Source organism: Neofelis nebulosa, chromosome 5 (genome assembly GCF_028018385.1).
Source record: "Neofelis nebulosa isolate mNeoNeb1 chromosome 5, mNeoNeb1.pri, whole genome shotgun sequence".
In the NCBI taxonomy this organism is placed as follows: domain Eukaryota; kingdom Metazoa; phylum Chordata; class Mammalia; order Carnivora; family Felidae; genus Neofelis; species Neofelis nebulosa.
Window position 1 is genome coordinate 26,522,053 of NC_080786.1, and position 24,350 is coordinate 26,546,402.

General features: G+C 42.3%; 1 protein-coding gene across 2 annotated transcripts in view; it reads left to right on the top strand.

Annotated features, from left to right (window-relative positions):
- The window catches only part of LOC131511817 (collagen alpha-4(VI) chain-like), a 118,662-nt gene extending 96,812 nt beyond the window's left edge, over positions 1-21,850 (top strand). The window contains exons 33-37 of one of the 2 annotated variants that reach the window (XM_058729864.1): positions 9,601-9,691; positions 11,173-11,856; positions 13,786-13,882; positions 14,368-14,585; positions 21,454-21,850. In XM_058729864.1, the coding sequence (XP_058585847.1) occupies positions 9,601-9,691; positions 11,173-11,856; positions 13,786-13,882; positions 14,368-14,585; positions 21,454-21,629 (1,266 nt within the window). In that variant the 3' untranslated portion in view covers positions 21,630-21,850. The remainder of the gene's footprint in view (positions 1-9,600; positions 9,692-11,172; positions 11,857-13,785; positions 13,883-14,367; positions 14,586-21,453) is intronic. The other variant, XM_058729865.1, reaches the window with a different exon arrangement.
- The last annotated feature ends 2,500 nt before the right edge of the window (positions 21,851-24,350 follow it).

Below are 24,350 nucleotides of genomic sequence, written 5' to 3' on the forward strand. Positions count from 1 at the left end.
GAGTGCTTTTCTTGTAGGATCCAATGCACTGCACTCTATACCCCTTTCTCTTTCTTTCTCTGTCCTCTCTCCATGAAAATTGCTCCCTACCTTCCACGGCACCATGGCTTTTCTCTCCCCCAATTCACCTCTCCACACTGCATACCTGCCAAGATCTATTGCTCAAATTATGCAGATTGGTGTGTTAATCCTCAGACCAATTTTCTAGGTGTTCAAAATGGTTTGATGCTGATCTAGCTGTGTTTCAGGGACAAGACAAGCTCAGGTCCCCATACCTTTCTTTTTCCCTAATCCCATTTGTTAAGAGCTGTCCAGTTGCCCGTGTCTCAGAATATTTGCCCTATTTTTAAAGTTAAAAAGCAGAGGATTGCAGGGAAAATGCAATTTCAGTGCCAGGTTTCAAATTTCATGTTTCTTTATGAAAAGTCTAGTACATGTTCCTTTGAAACATTACCTAGGATAATAGCTCACGTTTATTGACTCAAGCACTGTGCTAAGTCACTTATGTCTTTTAATCCTTAAACAACTCAGTGAGATAACTATTATCATAGCCTATTTTTCAGATGATGAGACTGACACACCGAGAAGTTAAATAACTTGCTCAAGGTGTAGAATTCCCAACAGCAATAAGATTTTGAGTTCAAAAGTGAAAAATAGGAAGAGAGTTTAGAAGTTCTAAGTTCTTCCATGTATTAATTAATTTTATCTTTACAACAACACTATGAGATAAATCTATGAACTGGTTCTATTTTTATTTCTATGTATTGCTTTAAAAAAAAAATCCAAATCCAAAGAATGGAATGCTGGCTATCATGGAGACAAAAGAAATCAGCTTTAGAAGATGAAAACATTAAGAGGAGAGCCAAAAAATTTGGGGGGTCACTTTAAATTTTTGTTTAATTTCAGGACTCAGAAAAGTTAGAGGAGGACATTCTTTTATTTTATTTTATTTTATTTTTAATTTTTTAAAATTTACATCCAAATTAGCATATAGTGAAACAATGATTTCAGGAGTAGATTCCTTAATGCCCCTTACCCATTTAGCCCATCCCTCCTCCCACAACCCTTCCAGCAACCCTCAGTTTGTTCTCCATATTTAGGAGTCTCTTCTGTTTTTTCCCCCTCCCTGTTTTTATATTATTTTTGTTTCCCTTCCCTTATGTTCATCTGTTTTCTCTCATAAAGTCCTCATATGAGTGAAATCATATGATTTTTGTCTTTCTCTGACTGACTCATTTCCCTTAGCATAATACCCTCCAGTTCCATCCATGTAGTTTCAAATGGCAAGATTTCATTCTTTTTGATTGCCGAGTAATACTCCATTGTATATATATACTACATCTTCTTTATCCATTCATCCATCGATGGACGTTTGGGCTCTTTCCATACTTCGGCTATTGTTGATAGTGCTGCTATAACCATGGGGGTGCACGTGTCCCTTTGAAACAGCACACCTATATCCCTTGGATAAATGCCTAGTAGTGCAATTGCTGGGTCGTGGGGTAGTTCTAGTTTTAGTTTTTTGAGGAACCTCCATACTGTTTTCCAGAGTGGCTGCACCAGCTTGCATTACCATCAACAATGCAGAAGAGGTCCTCTTTCTCTGTATCCTCACCGACATCTGTTGTTGCTTGAGTTGTTAATGTTAGCCATTCTGACAGGTGTGAGGTGATATCTCATTGTGGTTTTGATTTGTATTTCCCTGATGATGAGTGATGTGGAGCATTTTTTCATGTGTCATTTGGCCATCTGGATGTCTTCCTTGGAGTGCTTTATAGATTTTGGATACTAACCATTTATCTGATATGTCATTTGCAAATATCTTCTCCCATTCTGTCGGTTGCCTTTTAGTTTTGCTGATTGTTTCCTTCACTGTGCAGAAGCTTTTTATTTTGATGAGGTCCCAGTAGTTCATTTTTGCTTTTGTTTCCCTTGCCTCTGGAGACGTGTTGAGTAAGAAGTTGCTGCAGCCAAGATCAAAGAGATTTTTGCCTGCTTTCTCCTCTAGGATTTTGATGGCTTCCTGTCTTCATTTAGGTCTTTCATACATTTTGAGTTTATTTTTGTGTATGGTGTAAGAAAGTGATCCAGGTTCATTCTTCTGCATGTTGCTGTCCAGTTTTCCCAGCACCACTTGCTGAAGAGACTGTCTTTATTCCATTGGATAGTCTTTCCTCCTTTGTCAAAGATTAGTTGCCCATATGTTTTTGGGTCCATTTCTGGGTTTTGTAATCTGTTTCATTGATCTGAGTATCTGTTTTTGTGCCAGAGGAGGACATTCTTTTTTGAAGAAAGTGTTGGGTTGTTCAAAGAGGCTCTTGCAGAGGTCATGGATGACCTGCTGCCGAGGCCATGTGGGTTGTTATTTTCCATTAGATTGTTACTCCCATACAGCCAGGATCAGCAACCAAGGGAAGAAATTAGGCAATTAGGCTTCACACTATGTTTTTGTTCCTTATGTTATCTAGACATGTTTTCTTGGCACTGGAGCCTCACTTATTCACCTATAAAATGGGAATAAACTCACAGATTTGTTCTAAGAGTTCTAGGAGATAGTGTCTACAGGCACAAAAACTGACACTTTCTATTTATATACTCAGTGTATAGCTGTTATTATTACCATCGCTTCAAGGACCTTAAGAGTGCCTCTATGCCCAGTAACTATTTATTAAATTAGACAGCTTCCATTAAGTAAGCACCTATGACGTTCCAATCACGTGCTATATGGTTTTCATGCCTTGTCACCTTCACCCCTCACTTCTCAGAATGTGGCCCCGGGACTGGCAGCATGAGCATTACCCAGGTCCATGAGAAATGCCAAATCTGACTCTACCCGATCTAATTAATCAGGTTCTGCATTTTTAACAAGATCCACAGATGGTTTGCATGGGCATTTAAATTTGAGGAGTGTTGGCCTAATCTTCATAACTATCACACAAGTTAATAATGATAATCTACATTTCCCAGATGAGGTAAGGGAAGGTCAATGGTAAAGTGACTTGTTCCTGAGGCGCCTGGGTGGCTCAGTTGGTTAAGTGTCCGACTTTGGCTCAGGTCATGATCTCATGGTTTGTGAGTTTGAGCCCCACGTCAGGCTCTGTGCTGACAGATCAGAGTCTGGAGCCTGCTTCGGGTGCTTGTCTCCCTCTATCTCTGCCCCTCCCCCACTCATGCTCTATCTCTGTCTCTCAAAAATAAACTTTTAAAAAAAGATGGAAAGCAACATGTTCTAAACTGCATAATCCTGGAATTTGCACTCCAATCTGTCAGGTTCCCAAGTCCCACTCTGCCACCTGACACCCCATTCTATCTAATGCCAACCCCTAGGGAGTCCAGAAGAAGGCAGCTATTTCATAGCAGTCTTGGGGTGGGATAGGACCATGCCGACTGCGAGGAGTTGGGGCTGGACTCAACCTCCTGGAGTCCGTCACAGGTTACATGATGATTCTCTTTTTCTATTTCTGTCTCCTTCCCTAATTTGTCTAGTTTCCCCTTCTTGTTCCCCAAGTCCTTGCCTCAACTGGAAGCCAGATGGTTTCCAGCTCTCCCTCCTTAGGGTCAAGTTAGCTCCCCATCTGTCCAAAGCAAATCCTCCTTCCCAGCCGTTGGTTCCTTCTCTTCTACTCCCATCTGTCCAAGCCAAGAGCCTCCCCCAACTTAGTTCTAGAAACAAACATTGTCCCATGACCCTGGCAGCTTAGTACAGCAGCTGAAACATTGAATCAAACCCTGTGGATCTCTCCAGCTCAGGGCTCATGGATACTTCTTTAACATTGGGGCTAGGGTTTGAAGGTTGTCTGGATCCTTTAACAAAAATATCTGTCTGTGAAACAAAAGAGGACATTAATACAAACCCATGTGCCATGTCTTCTCTCCTGCATACACTCCTGTCTTTTGTACACAACTAATCCCAACAGACCACAGCCAGGCATTCAGCAGGCTGGTTGAGAGAATCACCAAACGTGTCAATTTAAACCACTGTAAAGCTTCGCCCACCAAGCAGATCACTTGGTGTTTAAGGTATTCTATATTTGAAATTTCCTACTCTGGTGCTGATGGGAGTTTGTAGTAAGGATCATAGAGCCAATTTTCTCCTCTCTTTCTACTGGATTCCCTCCTATACTGTTTCTCTGCTTAAGCTTTCCCAGGAATTGTCTCATTCATCTTATCAATGACAAGGACCATGCTGGCAAGTCCAAATTCAAAGTAATTAATTTTTCATTGATAACAACTACATACAGATGGATCTATACTGAATCATATTTCCCTGTGGACTTGCATTGGATTTTGTGTACTTGTTCCCAAGTACACAAATTTTAAGCGTGACCATAAAATTATTCTCCCTAAGAAAAGTTTTTAAAAAGATGTAAGTTTGTAACTATTCCAATTCAGTTGAATTTGGTAATTTTCCAAGAAGCGTACAAGAGATGGAATAGTTATATCTTCTGAGTTGATCAGAGTTGAAAAGGTAACACAGTGTCCTGAACATGAGGCAAATACAGAAGACTGTAACTGAAGACCAGGCTGTATTGAAACAGAAAGAAATCCCATGGCATCCATTCAGATCCTAAACTCTGTTGCTGAGGAATTAGAGGCCAGAGGCTTGTCCAAGGTCACACAGCCAACTATGGCAGAGGACCCTTCCCATGGGTCAAACTTGGGGAGATGTTTGAATTTCTTTGAAGTTTTTCATAGTATCTTAAAATTCCACACAAATCCTGCATTTTGTAATACACTTCACCTAGGTTTCCTGTGGTTTAAAAATAATATACACTAACTTAGCATTTGCCCACAACTCTTTGCATAAAATTGATACTCCTAGGATGATTTTGAACCTCTCACAGCTTCTGGAACACTGCTATGGGTCCTGCTTTCAGAAGCATTTCACATTGTCTCTTGTGGATTCCAGTAAAGCCATCAATGTGTCATATCTGTGCTACGCTCTTCTCTTTAATTCCTGATGATTTATCTGGTTTGGTCAGTATTCAGATCTGATGACCATTTGGAGTAAATCAGAATGTTGAATTTTGGCAACTCTGTACTTTTCCTTCATGTCAGCTTCTTCCATCTGTCAGGGGAGGGGGTTCCAGGGTTTCACATGTGCTGTGTAGCTGCACATTGGAGGTGGGTGTTCTCTAATCTCTGGGGAGTGGGAACACTGGGGAGAATTCTATAGGCAACCACTGTCTACTCTGGGCCTTCATACATGGTGTTCCTCCACACCGTAATACTTTCGCCTGCTTCTTTGCTAAGTAAGTATCCTACTCATTCTCCCTAAAGTGCTAGATGTCGCTATCTGCATCAGGCTCCCTCTATCCCTTGCTCTTGAAATGAATATTCCTAAAACATATCAATAGATCTCCTTCTTTCTTGAAAATTGTTTTTCTCTCCTTCTTGTTAGGTTTTAAGCTCTTTGAAGGTGTGATTATGTCAGTTTTGTATCGCCACATGGCTTGTTAAGGTTTTTATGTAGTAGCTGTTTAATTGATCTTGGTTAATGTGAATTTCTAATTCAGCAAAAGGTATAACCATGTGAGGAAGAAGAGAAGATGCATTTTGCCTTTCTTCTCAAGAGTCTTAGTAAAGTTTCCATGGGTTTTTTTTTGTGTTACATTAGCACGAACAAAAGTCCAACTCTTTATATTTCTTTCTCCACATGGGATTTTCTTTCAAGTAAGCTCACTCTGAGAGATAAAGTTTGGGATACGTTGCAGTCCCAAACAAACAGAGTGAAGAGCTCTATAAGGAGTGCATGTTACAGAAAATTATTTTCCAAAGTAACATGATGTTAGCCCTAGACCTTAGGTCCTTGATTCCAGAGGAGGGTCCAGAGCCTGCTTGGTCCTGGCCACAGGGATGAAGGAGGAGGAGATTCTCCTCAGTGGGCCACTGTCCTTCATGGTTTGGCAGAGAGCAGACAATGGGCTGGATATGACTAACCTAACAATCACCTCACATCTGGAGAGAAATAATCTGAAAGTATTCCTAATTTTATCACAAATTGGAAGTCCTGGAAATAATCTGCATCTGTCAGAGAAGATTAACTGTGGAACCATTCATGCCCAAGTCTCAGTGGCTTATCATAATAAAGTAATATTTATGCCATCCTTTGGCATAATGCAATTCCTTTGATGTGCATTGGAAGACAGGAGTGTTTTGTGCTATGGACCCATTTCAGCACCTGGGCTCCTATGAATGTCCTCACCATACCCAAGGTCCTCAGAACCTTTTTCTGGACCATCTACATTTGACTGGCAGGTATGCATGCACTAGAAATGGCATCCATCTGCTTGCTAGACATTGGCTAGACCCTAGTCATGGTCCAATTAATTACGAGGAAAGGTGGGGAGGAGCTAAGATGGCAGAGCAGCATGAAGACCCTGAGATTTTCTCATCCCTGAAATGCAGTTAGATCATCACCAAACCATTCTGAACACCTATGAAATTGATCTGAGGATTAACACAACAATCTGCATAACTTGAGCCATAGAACTTGGCAGGTACATGGTGTGGAGAGGTGAATTGGGAGAGAAAAGCCACAGAGAGTAGGGAGCTGTTTTTGTAGACAGAGAGGACAGAGAGAGAAAGAGAAAGGGGGAGAGTGTGGCACGTTGGGATCGTGCAAGAAAAACACTCCCCTCAAAAGTAACTGGAGAGAGAAAAAGAATGAAAACACTTGCAGGTGACTAAACAAGAAATCTGTTCCCCAAAACCATTGATGGAGAGAAAGAGAGAGTTTCAATAGCACCAGTATATAAACAGTGGAGAGCAGAGCCTGAAGGTTTGAAGCTCAGTGCCTGGTAGTGTTTGGTTGAGGAAGCAGGGCAAATCCCCAGGAGCAGTCAGTGGGGTCTGAGGGGCCCGTGTGCCACAAGAGGAGAAGTGGTTCTCCTGCTTGGAGTGCATCTGGTGGAGACCATACAGCCTCCTCACAGGCAAAGGTCCTAATGGACCCCAGAGAGCAGCCACGTTTGCTGGTATTGGGACAAAGATGAGAGAGTACAATGAAACCTGGCACTGCCTGTGTGTTATGATTTGCCATAATCTCTGAATCTCTGCCACTATGCGATTGCATGAACACTTTCTGGGGCAAGGTGGCACTCGGCCATTGAGACCCTCCCCCAGAGAGTTGGTGTGGGTCCAAGCTTCAGGGGTTTCTGAAGTGTGGGGTTTTGAAACATAACCCCATCTGAGATAGGGGAGGGATGCTTGACAGCGGGTCCATGGGAGTGTGAAGTTCCGGCACCAGAGGCTAGGGAGCTGGGTGAAGCCATTTTCACATCTACTGTACGCCCATGTGTGCATGCACATGAACCCACCTCAGTAAGCTAAGCAGTGCTTCCTAGTGGAGAATGGAGCCATTACACCAAGCCCCACCCAACTGAGCCCCCCAGGCACATCCCCCAGAAGACCAGCACAAATCCCTCCACCTGCTTGGTGTATGGACTATAGAGTGGTTCACAGTTTCAGTTCTAGGGGAAACTGGATGTAACTACATTTGAATTTCATTCTGTTTACTGGTTTGTTTATTCAGTTTCTTTCCTTCTGTTTTTGCTTAAATTGTTTTCTTTCTCTTTCTTGGATACAGAAAGAACAAATTATTTTTTGTTTGATTTATTTTATTTTCAATTTAAAAAAATTTATTCTATTTTATTTCCTTTATTTTACTACATACATATTTTTTTAATTTTTAAAAATTTCCTTTATTTTTCTTTCTCTTTCCTTTCCCTTTTGTCTCTATCAAGCTTCTTTCAACCAGCAGGCTGAGACATACCTAGGACCTAGCTTTCTTAATTGATATTTTTGTTTTGTTTCTGATTTTTTAATTTAATTTTTTTGGTTAATTTTTTCTTCCTCCAAAATGACAAGATGAAGGCAGTCACCCCAAAATAAAGAACAGGAAGAAATGATGGCCAGAGATTTAATCAACACAGATATAAGTAGAATTTCTGAACTAGAATTTAAAGCCAGGATTATAAGAATACTAGCTGGGGTTGAAAACAGCATAGAAGACACCAGAGAATCCCTTTCTGCAAAGATAAAAGAAATAAATTCTAGTCAGGCCGAAATTAAAAAGGCTATAACTGAGATGCAACCTTGAATAGATGCCCTGATGGCAGGGATGGACAAAGCAGAGTGCAAATCAGCATATGGAAGATAAGATTATGGAGAATGATGAAGCAGGAAAAAAAAGAGGGAAAGAAAGGGAAAAAAAATCACGACACAAGATTTAGAGAACTCAGTGACTCATTAAAAAGGAATAACATCTGAATCATAGGTAAGAGCCCAAATGTCCATTGACTGATGAATGGGTAAAGAAGATGTGGTGTGTCTACACACACACACACACACACACACACACACACACACAATGGAATATTATTCTGCGATCAAAAAGAATGAAATCTTGCCATTTGCAACAATGTGCATAGAACTAGAGAGTATTATGCTAACTAAGCAAAATAAGTCAGAGAAAGACAAATATGATATGATTTCACTCATATATAGAATTTAAGAAACAAAACAGATGATCACAGGGAAAGGGAAGCAAAAATAAGAGATAAACAGAGAGGGAGACAAACCATAAGAAACTCTTCAATACAGAGAATAAACAGGGTTGCTGGAGGAGAGGTAGGTAGGGAATGGGCTAAACGGGTGATGGGCAGTAAGGAGGGTGCTTGTTGGGATGAGCACTGGGTGTTTTATGTAAGTGATGAATCACTAAATTCTATTCCTGAAATCATTATTATACTATATGTTAACTAACTTCAATTTAAATTCAAAAAAATTTTTTAATTAAAAAAATTTTTTTTTAAATAGCTACAAGGTAGGGTGGGAAATGTAGTCTAGTTGTGGCCTTAAGAAGAAGAGGGAATGGTTTGTTGATAACCAGTTGTCACATGGACTTTGCTGGATGATTTATTATTATTATTATTATCATTATCACTACTTTGATTTACTAATAGTTTGCTTTTAAGCTTTGATATCAGTTATTAAATTAGTCATAATTGGAAAGGTTGAAGGAAAGAGATAAACATATTTGCCTTCCCCCAAAGCCTTCCCTGAGGGCTCCTCACTCTTGGCTTCTGGCTTGGGCATGTACCAGCCCTAAACACCAGGAATATGCTAGAAAGTCCTCCCTTATGGTATCTACCTCTTTGTATTTTAATGCTGTGTTACCTATATGGCCACCACCACCATGAAGGGTCTGCCTGTTTGTGTTTGTAACTCCCACCACACTGCATCTTGCATACTGTGGGCAGCTCCAGATGTATGGAATTTATAAATGACCGAACCTTCAACTCCCTGATCTTCATTCCAACACGACATGACATTGACTGAGTTTTACACACATTGGGAGTCAAAAGACCTGCACGTACCCACAGCAATGATAGTCTCATATCCAGTTTAGAACTGGAGAATTAAATGGCAATAAATGACTGTAATAGATAATACCAAATTCTAATTATGCATATAATTATACATGTTCTCTAAAAATATCATATTAATGTCTTTCTCATCGGAATTGGGAAAAGCATGAACAGCATGGCTGGAAATTGAACTCAGCTAATGATAACCTTGTGTATGTGTTTGGATTAGGTGGATGGATCCAACAGATTTCACGTGTTCGTGTGGGAGACCGAGAGTCCACAGGATGTGGAGCACATGGCCCGCTGCACTCTGTGTTATGGTAAGCCCAGATAGTATTTCTGATAGGACTGATGTTTTTAGAATGGGATGAATTAACTGGTGGCCACAGGCCAGGTCTGCTCTGCAGATGTGTATTTGCTTGATATGTGCAGAGTCTTAGAATCTGGGAATCACTTTTTCTTAGGAATTATCTTGAGAATCACACACACACCGCATTCCCTTGTGGCCACAGTCAGCCCAAACCGAGTTGTGCCTGACCTCTGTTGATGGGGCAGGCATCTGTGAGTGCCCCATAGTCCCTTTCATCCCTACTGTCTTATCCCTGATCTGCTCTTACCTGTGCTGCCAGGCTCCTGTAGATGGCTGGGCTTGTGTTCCTTACTTAGTGACCCCTTAGTGTATAAGGCAGACCTCTGAAGCTAGACACAAGGGTCTGGGGTTCTAGGAGAACATGGGTGACTGAGTTGGTTAAGCTTCTGACTCTTGATTTTGGCTCAGGTCATGATCTCATGGTCGTGAGATGGAGCCCCGCTTAGGGTTTTCTCTCCCCCTCGTCCTCTGTCCCTCCTCCCTCTCTAAAAAATACTTAAATTAAATTAAATTAAATTAAATTAAATTAAATTAAAAGAGTCCTGGGGTCTAAGCCTGGAACTTCCATTGACCACTGGTGGGATATTGGCAAGCCATCCAGTGTCTCTGGGTCTCCAGGTTTCATCACTGTAGCTGCACCCCATGTTAATCTGTGCCAGAGAGAAATTTGTACTAAAGCCCATGCATGCCCAAGTGTGAAGGGCTCTCATCCACACCCATAGTATCTGGGGCCAGAGTGAGGTGAAATTGAAAGGAGATTTAATTTTTCCCTCTACCTGATCCACACTTAGACCAAACACTGCCATGGGACATTTGGCTCTGAGAACTCGGTCGAGTCAAATACAGTAACCGCCATTTGTAGAATATGTTACAGTTGATGAGCTGCTTTCACACCCATCAAATCGTTTGACACATGGCCTCTGGGAGCCTCAGTTCCTTCTCCTGTAGAAGCTTAAACCTAGCTGGTATTTATTGAGCTTGAACTCTTACATACACCAGGCATTGTTCTGAGCACTTACATCTATTAACTCATTTTTTTTTTTTAATTTAAACTTCACAAACAACCTCATAAGGTAGGTACTGTTATTATTATCATTATCTCCATCTGACAAATAAGGAAAACAGGCAGGAAAAAGGCTGGATAATTCATCCAAGAGAGCCAGGACTGAACCAGGCAGGTGTCTGTGAACCTAGAGATTAGAATGCTGTGGCCTAGTGGTTAAAAAACTTCTAAGTGTGGGATCAGATCTTCTGAATCCTTTCTTCTGAAAAATGGGCACGTTTACTTACAGGGCCCATCATCTTGCCTTGTTAACACAATGCTGGTAGATCTCAGCAGCAACTATTCTTACTGAGAGGCTGGAAATGTGTTTGCATGGAAAAGAAAGGGATGCCTGGTAACCCCAGCCTCTCTTGGCGCTTCCTCCCCAGACAAGTGCAGACCAGCCCCAGAGTGCACGGCGAGCGTGCCGGGACCCCTGGCAGTAGACATGGACGTGGCATTCGTGGTGGACAGCTCCTATGGCGTTGGGGCTGACGTGTACCGTGCCGCCCTGAGTCTAGTGGACGCCATGCTCGGCGATCTGGAGGTGGCCGCACAGCCGAGCACGTCCCCCCATGGGTCGCGCGTGGCCCTGGTGATGCACACAACTCCAGGCTTCTGGCCAGGTGCGGGGCAACCCCCTGTGCTGGAGGGCTTCCACCTCACCTCCTACGGCCACCGGCTGCAGATGCAGAGGTACCTCCGCGAGGCCGCCGGTGGCCCTCTACGGGGAGCTCCCGCCCTGGGCCACGCCCTGGAATGGACTGTGGAGAAGGTGCTCCTGGCAGCCCCTCTGCCCAGGCGGGTTCGGGTCCTCTTCCCCATCGTGGCCAGCGAGACCAGCGCCTGGGACCGGGAGAAGCTAAGGACTCTGTCCCTGGAGGCCAAGTGCAAGGGCATCACTGTGTTTGTGCTGGCCTTGGGCCCCGGCGTAGGGGCCCACGAGCTGGCGGAGCTGACTGACGTGGCCAGCCTCCCCTCTGAGCAGCACCTGCTGCGCCTGGAGGGCGTCTCAGGCCCAGAAGTAGCCTATGCCCAGGGGTTCACCCGGGCCTTCCTGAACCTCCTAAAAAGTAAGCACTGGGGACGCTCCGGGTGGGGTGGGGAGAGGAACTTACCAGAACCTGGCATCTGGGAGAGCAGGCACCCATTGCACCCTTCACCTTGCTGAGGCGTGCCTGAACTATCATTGCCCTGACACCGTGCCAAGCCTGGTGCTGGCTTGGTGGCTCACTTGGTGGCTGAGAGGCCTCAGGTTTCTGCTTAACCTTTTGATTTTCTCATTTACCCAAATGAGGATCACAGTCTCTTCCTTATCTGTGAAGCCTACATTCGAATGTGGGTGCGGAGGGGCTTTGAAAGCCCAGTGTTGTACAAACTTAAGGCATAGTTATTGTTATTCTGTATCCAGGAATACAGAGTCTGGAATCCAGTGGCATATAACAGTGCTTCTTGAATTTTAACGTGCACATCTGTCTCCCAGGGATCATGTTAAAATGTAGATTCTGACTCAGTCGGTCTCGGTTGAGGCCTGACATTCTGCATTTTTAATAAGCTCACAGCGATGCTAGTGCTGCCAGTCCATGGACCACACCTTGGATAAGAAGAGCAAAGGACATTTATTTTCAGAGGTCTCCAGAGACTTTCTAGGAGCTGGGGACACAGGACGGATGTCCCGGGTCTCCCACCTCAGGCTGGGTGGATGAAGCCAGCAGGGAAGATGAAGGGGCACTGTGCCAGTGGGTCCTGGCCCAGATTCTTCCCCGCCTCCTGTCCTAGTATCCCTACCTCCAGTCAGAACTAGTTGAACCAAATTCATAGACAGCCGGTTCCTGTGTCCCTAGCACGATAATGCAGAGTGTTAGGGTTGGGTGAGGGTATTATCACGATCACCTTTCCAGGAGCTTCTGTTGGGCTTTGTCTACCAACGTGCAGTCTAAGACACCTCATGTGCAGGGTGCCTCCTTGTGACACATCAGGCCTTCTTGCTCTTCTTACAGGGCGACATTCGCTTCTGCATTGATAAGGGGGTATGACATCCCATTGGGGCCTTGAGGGATGCCTGCCCCTTCATCACTGAAGGAATAAAGGGAAGCTAATGGACATCTTAGAAGTACTGACAGCATTTGTGCCTCTTGGATTCTAGAAGTACAAAGATCCGTGAATTGGTGCTAGTCCCAGCTTTACCACAAGTGAGCTGTGTGACCCTAGAAAGTCATCGAAACACTCTGAATTTCAGATTCCTTATCTTCGTAGGAGGTACAGGAGAGAATTATAATAGACGGCTGGTGGCTTAGTGACTCTGAGGGAGAAGCAGGTGGAGGGAATCACTTTTCTAGTCTTTTCCAATTTCATTTTGTTTTTGTATGTTTCATTTTGTTAGGTTTAATTTTATGTTTTGGTATATTCTTTTATGTTCGATTTTATTTTATATTATTTATGGGATAGAATGAATTTTATGGGTTTTTTTTTTGTTTTTCTTTGCTTGTATTTTAGTACTTATTTTATGCTTTATTTGAATTTATTTTATATATATGGTTTTTTCATTTTGTGTCAGGGACTTTTGGGATTTTGTTTTGTTTGATTTTATTTTTATTTTGGATGCTTTTTATTTTGTTTTATTGCATATTTGATTTTATTTTGTCTTTAAAATTTTATGTCTTAATGGACAACATTTTATTTTTATGCTTTATTTTACTATATGCTTATATTATTTTTAAAAAAAACTTTTTAAAATGTTTATTTATTTTTGAGAGAGACTGAGACAGAATGCGAGTGGGTTAGGGACAGAGAGAGAGGGAGACACAGAATCCGAAGCCGGCTGCAGGCTCTGAGCTGTCAGCACAGAGCCAGATGCGGGGCTCAAACTCACGAGCTATGAGATCATGACCTGAGCCGAAGTCGAACGAGCCACCCAGGCGCCCCAATGCTTATGTTATTTTTAAGTTTTATGTTATTTTATGCTTGATTTGACTTGACTTAATTTTTTATTTTCTTTGTAGGTGGAGCAAACCAGTACCCATCTCCAGAGCTCATTAGAAAATGCGGGGGCCCGAACCGAGGGGACACTTTGCTGCAGTCATTTAGGTCTTCCAGGAGGTAGGCTGAAGGCAGAGCTGAGGTTGTGTCACATCTCTGTCCCTTGCAGGAGACTCTGTTCCTAAAGAAAGGTCACAGGCAATGCCAGTCCTTGACCTGACCCAAACCACAGGGGCAAGGACGCTCCTGTGTTTGACAAGTCCGAAATGGTTTGGGTTTTCTTATTTTTTAATGTTAAGAGTAATATAGGGACAATATAAAAAATTTAAAGGGCCCATCAGTATATAAAAGCAAAAAATAACACAGTCTCCGTTCTACTACACCCTGCCAGCCCCTCATACCATGTCTCAGAGGCAAAATTAATAATGCTAAACATATTGTTTTGATATTTGTCCAAACCTGAGAACATAGCTAATTGGATACCGAAGTCATCAGGAAATGCTAAAAACCTACAGTTTATTGAGCCTGCCAGTGTCAACTGGGAACTGAACCTTCCGGTTCCTGCGGTTCAGTTTTCCAATTTGAGATGGATTGTCTCTGTGCAGGTTGCCCAAGGGCCAGGTTGGCATATCTGGCTTTGCTGACGATTTGGAAGCACTTGAAATGACAGACTTTTTCCGAGAGGAGAATAGAAAAGCCACAGTGAAATCTATAACTCAGCAAGAAGCACTAGAAAATTATAAGAAGAGTGTATATGATGCTGAAGGAAATGAACAAGAAATGCCTGCAAAACAGAAACGAACCGGGAAAAAAAGAAATTCAGGTACTGCCTATGGTAAAAACCAAATTGCTCCTTGTTCCTTAGGTTGTTTTAATTTTTTTTTTAATTCCTGTGCACTGTGTTCACATGCAAATGTTGGCTTTTAATACACCTTTTCCTTTCAAATGCGCAAATTCATGTACGCAACCAAAGAAATTAATTGAAGAAAACATATGAAGGCTAACTTTCCTCTGACTGTAAAGGTGGAGCTGAACAGCAGTTTTTTCAGGGAGTATTATGAGACAGACCCTTTGAAATGTTTACTTCATTGCCAGAAGCAATGATCTATTGCAGAAGTGGTGAACATCCTCCTGACCTTGAAGGAAAGTAGAAGGTTCCTTCCTCTATGAGTGGCTACATATAAACTGACCAAGTTTAAGGAACATTTTGGATCCATCTAAAACAATAGAAAAATAGCATCAGTTTTGAGTACAGCAGATAGTAATGCAAATGCCATGATTCCATGGAATCAGCAAGGTAAGAAAAACAGTGAACACATTGGGAAGAGATATGGGGTGGGGTGGGACTCTCACGTTTTGAAAAGGCAGGGACAAGATAGCTGAAAGAGGTTTCTAGTGAGTGGCGGGGTCAGCCCTACTTAGGTTAAATGAAAGATAATGGCCTAGAAGTTTTGAATGTGCCCAGATGGTTTACCATCTGGGGCTACTAGCTAGGTGGCCATGGGAAAATTATTTAATCCTTCCGTGGCTCAGTTTTCTGATCTGTAAAATGGGGATTATGTGAATCTTTACTTCATAGGATTATTTGAGGAATGAAACTTGATAATCCATGTGTTTGCCCCAGAGAGGGATACAAGTTAGCTATTAAGATATCAATGGTATGTCCTACCTCTTGGATTCTAACGCAAACACATGTCCAAAGGGAAATAACAAAACCAGACAGATCTAGGAATTGGGACTCCTGGCATAGACAGCAACGTTTCACCTCCTTAGGCTGAACATTAAGCATAGAAGAACTTACCTTGTCAGTTATTATATTTTCAGTATATAATATCCTCAGGTAATCTTACTAAAGCAATGATTTTAAGTCTTGGCTGTACACCAGAACCACCTTGGAATCCAAAAACTGTCAATGCCTAGACCTCAGCCCAGACCAATGCAGTCACGGTCTCTGGGTGTGGAACTTACCCAGCGAGTCCACTGAGCAAACAAGTGTGACAACTGCTCTAAGGCTCCGTATCCCTCACGTTCAAAGTGAAAGAGAAGGAGGAGAGCTTACTGGTTATCGAATCCGATCCCATTCGCAGCCAAACACTGAGGCCACAAGTCCCCCCAAATTTCCCACCCCTCTGTAACGTGGCTCTGGTCAGTTCCTCTCCTGATGCATTCCAAGGGCACCCTAAACCTTCACCACCTCCCCAAGCTCCTTCCGCCACGTCTCTTCCTCTAGCAGATGCCCTTATTTTATTTTTATGATTTTTTTTGCTTTGAAAAGAAATAAAGGTGGCCAGGTACAACTTCGTGACATCCCATATGCCTGGCTGCACACCTTCTCCTCCAGCCGTCCACTCAGAGAAGAGAGCAAGCCCTTGTCTTCAAGCATGTTCCAAACTGTCGAGAAAGACCAAAGGGCTCTTTCAAGCCTCACTGACTTGGGTTCCTTGGGGACTGTTAACCACTAGCCTCCTCTTCAAACCTCATCCTCTCTTAGCTTCAGATATAGCATTCTTATCTTGGTCTTCCACTCCCGACTAGTCTATCCTGTGGGCTCCTCCTCCCCCCACCCCCCATCCTCACAGCGGGGGTCTAGGTTTCATAGAACCTGATGTTTACACAACGCCTACATTTAAGCCTCTCTTTAAGAAAACAAAATTATAACAATTCAGTACAAAGAGTATTTCTTTAGAAGAGGATTATGCAGGTGAAGGGCCCAGAAGCTTAGGCTTAGTTAATTTCATGGTGAACCCACAATACTCTCTCCCAGGGGCTGCGGTCAGCCCCCTGAGCACTCTGCGCACATGCCCTGGGGCGAGCTTTCCTGCCATGACTTCGGCTCTCCCCTGTGTGTCCTCCAAATCCTTATCTTCTACCTTCACTCTCTTGAGCTGCAGACCAATGTGTATTCACCTACCCTCCACATTGCACCACGGCACATGCCCTCAGTCATCTCAAACAAATTCAGTTAAATGAGCTGGATTTGTCTTTCCCATTCATTCCTTCTCCTCCTCTGTTCCTTTACTGGAATGCACCACCATCAGCCCAGGAATGGAAAGTCAAAACCCAAACATCATGCTTCTCATTCTCTCCTCGCCTGCCACCTCCAGCTGGTGACCAGATCTTGGTGTGACTTACTCCTTGGCGTCTCCAAGGTCCATCTGTCTTTCCTGCATCTTCCTCCCCACAGCTTGGCTTTCCCTTCAAGTGTAACTGTGGAATTCTCCATCTGGTCTCATTTGTCTTGCTTCCACTTGCAGTTTGAGCACCAAGTTCATTTTCTGATGTTCCTGCACATGTGGCCATGCCGTTTCTCTTCTTCTGTATTTCCCCATCATTTAGCAAACAATGTTTCCGTGCCGGGGTAAGGGACACATGCCTCTGTGATCACACCCCTGCTGTGGTCCTCCGGGGCCTCATTGGCTGCCACTCCCCCGCAGATGCCTTTTGCATTATTTGCCCCTGATGCCCTGTTATTTATCCCGAGCCACCATGGAGGTGCTCACTCTCACCTGCCCTTCTGCATCCTCTCTATGGTGTCCACCTATACCACATCTACTCACCTTTGACTGCGCACAAGTTTCACCTCTACTTAGAGTCTGTTCTGGCCCAGGGAGATACTAAATTTTCATAGCCTCCTTTGTGTCCCTGCATCTTCAGTTAAATTCTGCCACAACACCGGCAACCATTCATTGCACCTGCTTGTGAAGAATTAAATGAGTATCCTCTCTTTTCACAGAACAAGGCTTCTCTTGGTATATTTTCAATTTCAGTGTATTCTCCAAAGCACACAGGTCTATTTTTTTTGTGTTTTTTTCCCCCTGCAGATAGGACTGCATGATAAGACATATATACTAGGAGACAGACCCATACCTGTCCAACAAACTTCTTTCTCTCCCCCTTTTTTCCCCTTCATTCTTGGATTTTATGGACCTGTTTGAGTAATGCTGTTGTTGGATCTTTCTAATAAGACAAAAGTTAATACCCATGGTGAAAATAATGTAAGTGTAAAATTGGGGGGCTAGCACTAATTGCTTGGGTGAACACTCATTGCCCCCCATGCCATATCCTACTGATAGAATAAAACTGAAAACTCTGAGTGTTAGGTTACAAAGAATACCTCAGAGATAAAGCATCAAAGATTTACTCATTTCTAGGTGCACCGAACAACCACTAGCCAAATTGGCTATTTAAATTTAACTAATTTGGGGGCGCCTGGGTGGCTCAGTTGCTTAAGCAGCCAACTTCAGCTCAGGTCATGATCTCACAGCTCAAAGTCTCATGAGTTCGAGCCCCATGTTGGGCTCTGTGCTGACAGGTCAGAGCCTGGAGCCTGCTTCAGATTCTGTGTCTCTCTCTTTCTCTGCCCCTCCCCTGCTAGCGCTCTGTCTCTGTCTCAAAAATAAATTAACATTAAAAAAAATAAATTTAAATAATTTGAAATTAAATAAAACCAAAAAATCAGTTTCTTACTTGCAATAGCTACACTTCAAATACTCAGTAGACACTGGGTATTTATCTGCAAAGATAGAACGTTTCCCTCATTGCAGGAAGTTCTGGATGGTGCTGCTCTAGAAGTATAATCTAGAAGAAGCAGCCTCTGTTTGTTTGTCTCCCAGACTAAAGGCAAGGGTAGGATTTTAAAGGCAAAAGCCACAGTGTCACTAAGAGAAGTGAATTATCTGTTTATTTTTTTTCTTCCAAGTTTTTATTTAAATTCCAATTAACATACAGTGTAATATTAGTTTCAGGTGTAGAATTTAGTGATTCAACACTAAGGTAGAATACCCGGTATTCATCACAAGTGTCCTCCTTAATACCCATCACCCATTTAACCCATCCCCTCACCCACCTCCCCTCCAGCAACCCTCAGTGTGTTCTCTGTAGTTAAAAATCTGTTTCTTGGTTTTCCTCTCTTTTTCTTCCTTTTTATGTTTGTTTGTTAAATTCCATATGAGTGAAATCTTATGGTATGTCTTTCTCTGACTTATTTCACTTGGCATCATACTCTCTAACTCCATCCATGTCATTGCAAATGGCAAGATTTCATTCTTTTTGATAGCTGAATTATATTCCATTATATATATATATATATATATATATATATATATATATGAATTATATTCCATTATATATATGTATATTGTGTATATACACTATATATATACACACTATACATATATACACATATATTTTGTGTATATATGTGTGTGTGTATATATGTGTATATATATGTGTGTATATGTGTGTGTATATATATGTGTATATATATGTGTGTGTATATATATATATACACACACACACACACACCACATCTTTATCCATTCATCAGTCAATGAACATTTGGGTTTTCCATAATTGGGCTACTGTTGATAATGCTGCTATAAACATTAGGGTACATGTACCCCTTCAAATCTGTATTTTGTAGCCTTTGGGTAAATATCTAGTAGTTCAGTTACTGGATCGTAGGGTAGTTCTATTTTTAACTTTTGAGGAACCTCCATACTGTGTTTCAGAGTGGCTGCACCAGTTTGCAAGCCCACCAACAGTACAACAAGGTTCCCTTTTCTCAGTATCCTCACCAATATCTGTTGCTTCCTGTGTTATTGATTTTAGCCAATGTGATATCACATTGTAGTTTTTTAAAGTTTGTTTGCTTGTTTGTTTGTTTATTTATTTATTTTGAGGGGGGGAGGGGCAGAGAGAGAGGAAAGAGAGAGAATCCCAAGCAGGCTCTGCACTGTGGGGTTTGAACTTGGCCAGCTGTGAGATCACGACCTGAGCTGAAATCAAGAGTCGGATACTTAACTGAATGAGCCACCCAGTTGCCCCTCGTTGTAGTTTTTTTTAAAGTTTATTTTATTTATTTTGAGAGAGCACACCTGTATGTGAATGGGGGAGGGCCAGAGAGAGAGGGAGAGAGAGAGTCACAGGCAGGCTCTGTGCTGTCAACATGGAGCCCAACGTGGGGTTTGATCTCATGAACTGTGCGATCATGACCTGAGCTGAAATTAAGAGTCAGATGCTTAACTGAGTAAGCCACCCAGGCTCCCCTCTCATTGTAGTTTTGATTTTCATTTCCCTGATGATGAGTGGTGTTGAGCATCTTTTCATGTGTTTTTCATCTGTATGTCTTCTTTAGAAAAATGTCTGTTCGTGTCTTTTGCCCAGTTTTTAACTGGATTGTCTTTTGGGTATTGAGTTTAAAAGTTCTTTGCATAGTTTGGAGATTAACGCTTTGTCAGATATGTCATTTGCAAGTATCTTCTCCCATTCCATAGGTTGCCTTTTAGTTTCGTTGATTGTTTCCTTCACTGTTAAGAAGTTTTTTATTTTGATGAAGTCCCAGTAGTTTATTTTTGCTTTATGAATGATTGGTTTAAACAAGTCCTTGGCTTGTTAAATTAGAGGGCACCAGCTGATTGCTGAGCCGCAAGTCTGTTTATTGAATCTACAGAGTACAGCCAAAAGTTCGCCACTGGAGTGTTTTCCTGTTGACTCCAACAAGTTTTGGAGAAGCATTTGCTTCTTGTGGACAATTTCCACGATCAAATCTTTACCCTATTAAGAGTATATTTCTTTCCCATGGGTCCAGCACATTTTATCACTCCTTCAAGAAAACTAGTCTGTGCTGATTATGCCAATGGGAGGTGTCTTCCAAAGAACAGACAATGAATTTTAGCCCCTTGCTTTCTGAAGACATTATCTTCTTTATTTGGTGGTGCTTGGAAGACCCAGGGGAAACCATCTGGAGCATGCCATTATTCTATACTGCATGGTTGAACTCAGACAGGAATATTTTTCTGTGACTTCAAGTGTACCCAAGGAAATTGGTTCTCTCTGGAAGGCACAAGTTACATACGTGGGGAAATTAGCGTCTGATTCAAAATTCAGGGCATCTCAAATCTTGCTCTGTTGTAACTTGTTGATCTCAATACTATTTTATTCTCCAGAAACATCATGTTTTTCTTAGAAGAGATATTTTAACTTCTTGGGCAAGTGTCAGGGTATACTATATAATAAATAAGCTGCCTTTTTGCTAGGCCATTAGATGGCTGGAGGTTTGGGATTAGGCAAGGGATTGATACGGTTTGAAAAAGAGGGAGAGGGGTGCCTGGGTGGCTCAGTCGGTTAAGCGTCCGACTTCGGCTCAGGTCATGATCTCGCGGTCCGTGAGTTCGAGCCCCATGTCGGGCTCTGTGCTGACTGCTCAGAGCCTGGAGCCTGTTTCGGATTCTGTGTCTCCCTCTCTCTCTGACCCTCCCCTGTTCATTCTCTGTCTCTGTCTCAAAAATAAATAAACGTTAAAAAAAAAAAGAAAAAGAGGGAGATGAGTATTATAAGCAACTGAAGAGTTTCTTGGTATCAGAAAGCTTTATTCATTCATTCGTTCACTCATTTCTACATTGTCTAGCATGCATTCCATATGCCAGGTACTGTGCAAAATGATAGTTACAACTGTATTGCACTTTTCATGTATGTTCTGTGCCACCTTATAAAAACATTGGGATGTGGGGTTTTTTTTAATTGCTTTTACGGTTGAAGAAATTGAGGCTCAGAGAGGATAAGCTCAGGCTCACACAGCCAGTTGGGGGTGAGATTAGGATTCATTCCCAGTCTGTGTCTCCAAACCATCGTTCCTTTGCTGTCAGGCTCATGCAGGAAGTTCAGCTCTCTCTGCATTCGTTTTGCTGCAGGCCCTTGTTCCCTCGATCCAATGGAAGGCGAGTGCCAGAATTACACCCTGAGATGGTACTATGACAAGGAGAAGCAGGCCTGCCAACAGTTCTGGTATGGCAGCTGCGGGGGCAACGCGAACCGGTTCCAAACCAAGGAAGAGTGCGAGGCCTGGTGTGTCCCAACACCCCTGTAGGGCCTTGCAGCTGCTTCTGTTTTCAGAGCTGACGAAAATGAGATTACCTTTCCTGAGACAGTACCACACGGCTCATAAATTATGTTGCTCACTCTACAATCTCATTGGTCGGATTCCTAACCCCTGAATTTTTTCCTACGAGCAAGGACGTGGGCCAGATGATTTGTCACTTGAGAAGGACTGCATTCTAGTGGTTAAAAGAGTAACTGAAAGTTTCCTGCAAGGTTCCTTGACATACTTAGCAAGTATGTCAAGGACTTAGAACTGAATGAAAAAGAAACTTGAATTTTACCTACAACATTACTTAAAAAAAAATTTTTTTTTTGGCTCTGTGGCAAAAGAAAACTCAATGGAAGCAGTGAATAAAACCTAATTTGGAAGTGAGTTGCAACTTCTTGTTTGTCACTAAGAGAACATGGAAGTGTTAGTCAAAGTGGGGGTCTGGAAATTTTTAATGTGATATTTAATCCATGCTACTCAGTGTAAAAATAAAGGTAGTTTGACTAAGTCACTTGGTGTGAAACTGTGTGTGATACCTGCTCACTGCAATCTGTGTTATATTTTGTGACATAGCAGATGATGGTGAGAAAGCAGTGAGTTTGCCGTGGGACTGAGTCTTTGTCATCTGTTACGACTCTTGTGCTTTGAAACTTGGTGACTCAACAATTAAAGCTGATGTTTTCAATGCAAATATGAAATGAAGGGTCTAGGTTCACCCTGGATGAAAAGTTTTTCCATATAGATAGTGAAGAAATTATGATTTTGGGAGCTCTTCCTCTGGCTTCATGGCTCTATCCCCCAGGCCTCTAACTTGGGCCCAGCTTCAGGGCAGAAATGGGCACTACATGGAATTCTAGAGCTGCTAGATATTGAGGGTGCCTGATGTGGGGCCTTGAGAGGGTCATGTACGAATCAGTTTGGGCTGCCATAGCAGAATACCACAGACTGGGTGGCTTAAACATCAGAAACTTCCTTCTCATAGTTCTGGAAGTCCAAACTAGACTGGAAGTCTAAGACCAAAGTGTGGACGATTTGAAAAAAGAAGAGGGCTCCTGGGTTTGAGAAAGCTGCCCTCTCACTCCGTCCTCAAATGGTCTTTCCTCTGTGGGGAGAGAGTGAAGGAGGGAGGAAGGGAGGGAGTGAGGGAATGAGGATGGGGGCGGGGAGAGAGAGAGAAGGAGAGAAAGGGAGGGAGAGTTCTCTCGTGTCTCTTCTTACAAGGACACTAATTCCATAGAATTAGAACTCTACCCTTATGACCTCATTTAACCTTAATCACCTCCTAAAGGCTGTATCTCCAAATGCAGTCACATTGGGGCTTCAGTATATGAATTTTGAGGTGACATAAACATTCAGTCTGTAAAGGATCACAAGCAGCTGGTGGGTGCCCCCATGGACCCAGAGGGGAGTTTGCTCTCTGGCAAGTTTCTGGTTCAACAGAATCCTATTTGTTCCTCCTCTCAGCCCAGTGACAAAGGAGATGGGATAGGAACCAGTTTTATATAAAATAATCACAGAAACATTAATGTTTTGATTCTATTTCTATGGCAATTATTTTTATCTGATCACAAAATGATAACTATGTGTTCATGGCAGCAAGTTTGTAAAACACAGAAAAGCACATGAAAGAAATAAATATCACTTATAATCTTTTCGCCAAAAGGTAATCATTTGGTATAATCCAGAAATGCCGAGAATACTATCTTTTTCCCCTTCCTTAACACACTACCTTGTACCTGATTTTACTAACGCATTTTCATGATTAGAATGAAATGGAAATATTCCATCTTGTTTGAAAGAGCTGCTCGTTGTGCAGGTGTGTGTATGCGTTTCTCTCTTTTAGGCGTAACCTCAGCTGCCTGGGCATAAAGGGGTCGAGCGTATCTATCCTGAGGATGGTATGTGATTTGAGCTGTGATCTATTTTCCACTTCTTATCCCCACCCTGCCCTTCCAGTGTCTAGAAATTGAGAACCCAAAGGCAAAGATTCAATATAAGAGGAAGTTGGGAGGAGTTGTTCAGGTGTCAGCTGTTGCCATCCTTGGAACGCTTATAAGTTCCGCCTGTAGTTCTCCTTACATTTAATAGATGTTGGTATAACTCTTCCTCAGAGCTCCTCTGACCCAAGCAGAAAGTGTACTTGGAAAGCTTTCAGGGAAGAGAGGGCCATAAACCACAAGAGACTCTTAATGATAGAGAACAAACTAAGGGTTGATGGAGGGATGTGGGTGGAAGATGGGTTGGATGGCTGATGGGTATTAAGGAGGGCAACTGTTGTGATGAACACTGGATATTGTATGTAAGTGATAAATCACTGAATTCTTCTGAAACCAATATTGCACTATATGTTAACTAAAATGTAAATTTAAAAAATGTTAAAAAAAAAAAGAAAAGAAAAGAAAAAAGAAAAGCCATGAGTTAGACAATCTGACCAAGGATTGGAAACAATATCTATTGTTCTAGATAGTATTCAATTTATAAGACACTTTCCAACATTATTTCATGTACTTACCTACTCCTACCACTAAATCTTAGATGTTGGCATTGTTCTTTCTAATTTTTCCCCTTGTTCTTCCCATTCTCAGAAAGGTGAAGCTTCTTGACCCAGGCACCTAACAGAAACTGGCTTGGAATTCTTTTGGTCCCCAGAACAGTGCTCCTTCAGCTCTACTCCATTGTTCCAAAACATTGGCTGCCACCGAAGGTCAGAGAATTCTGAAG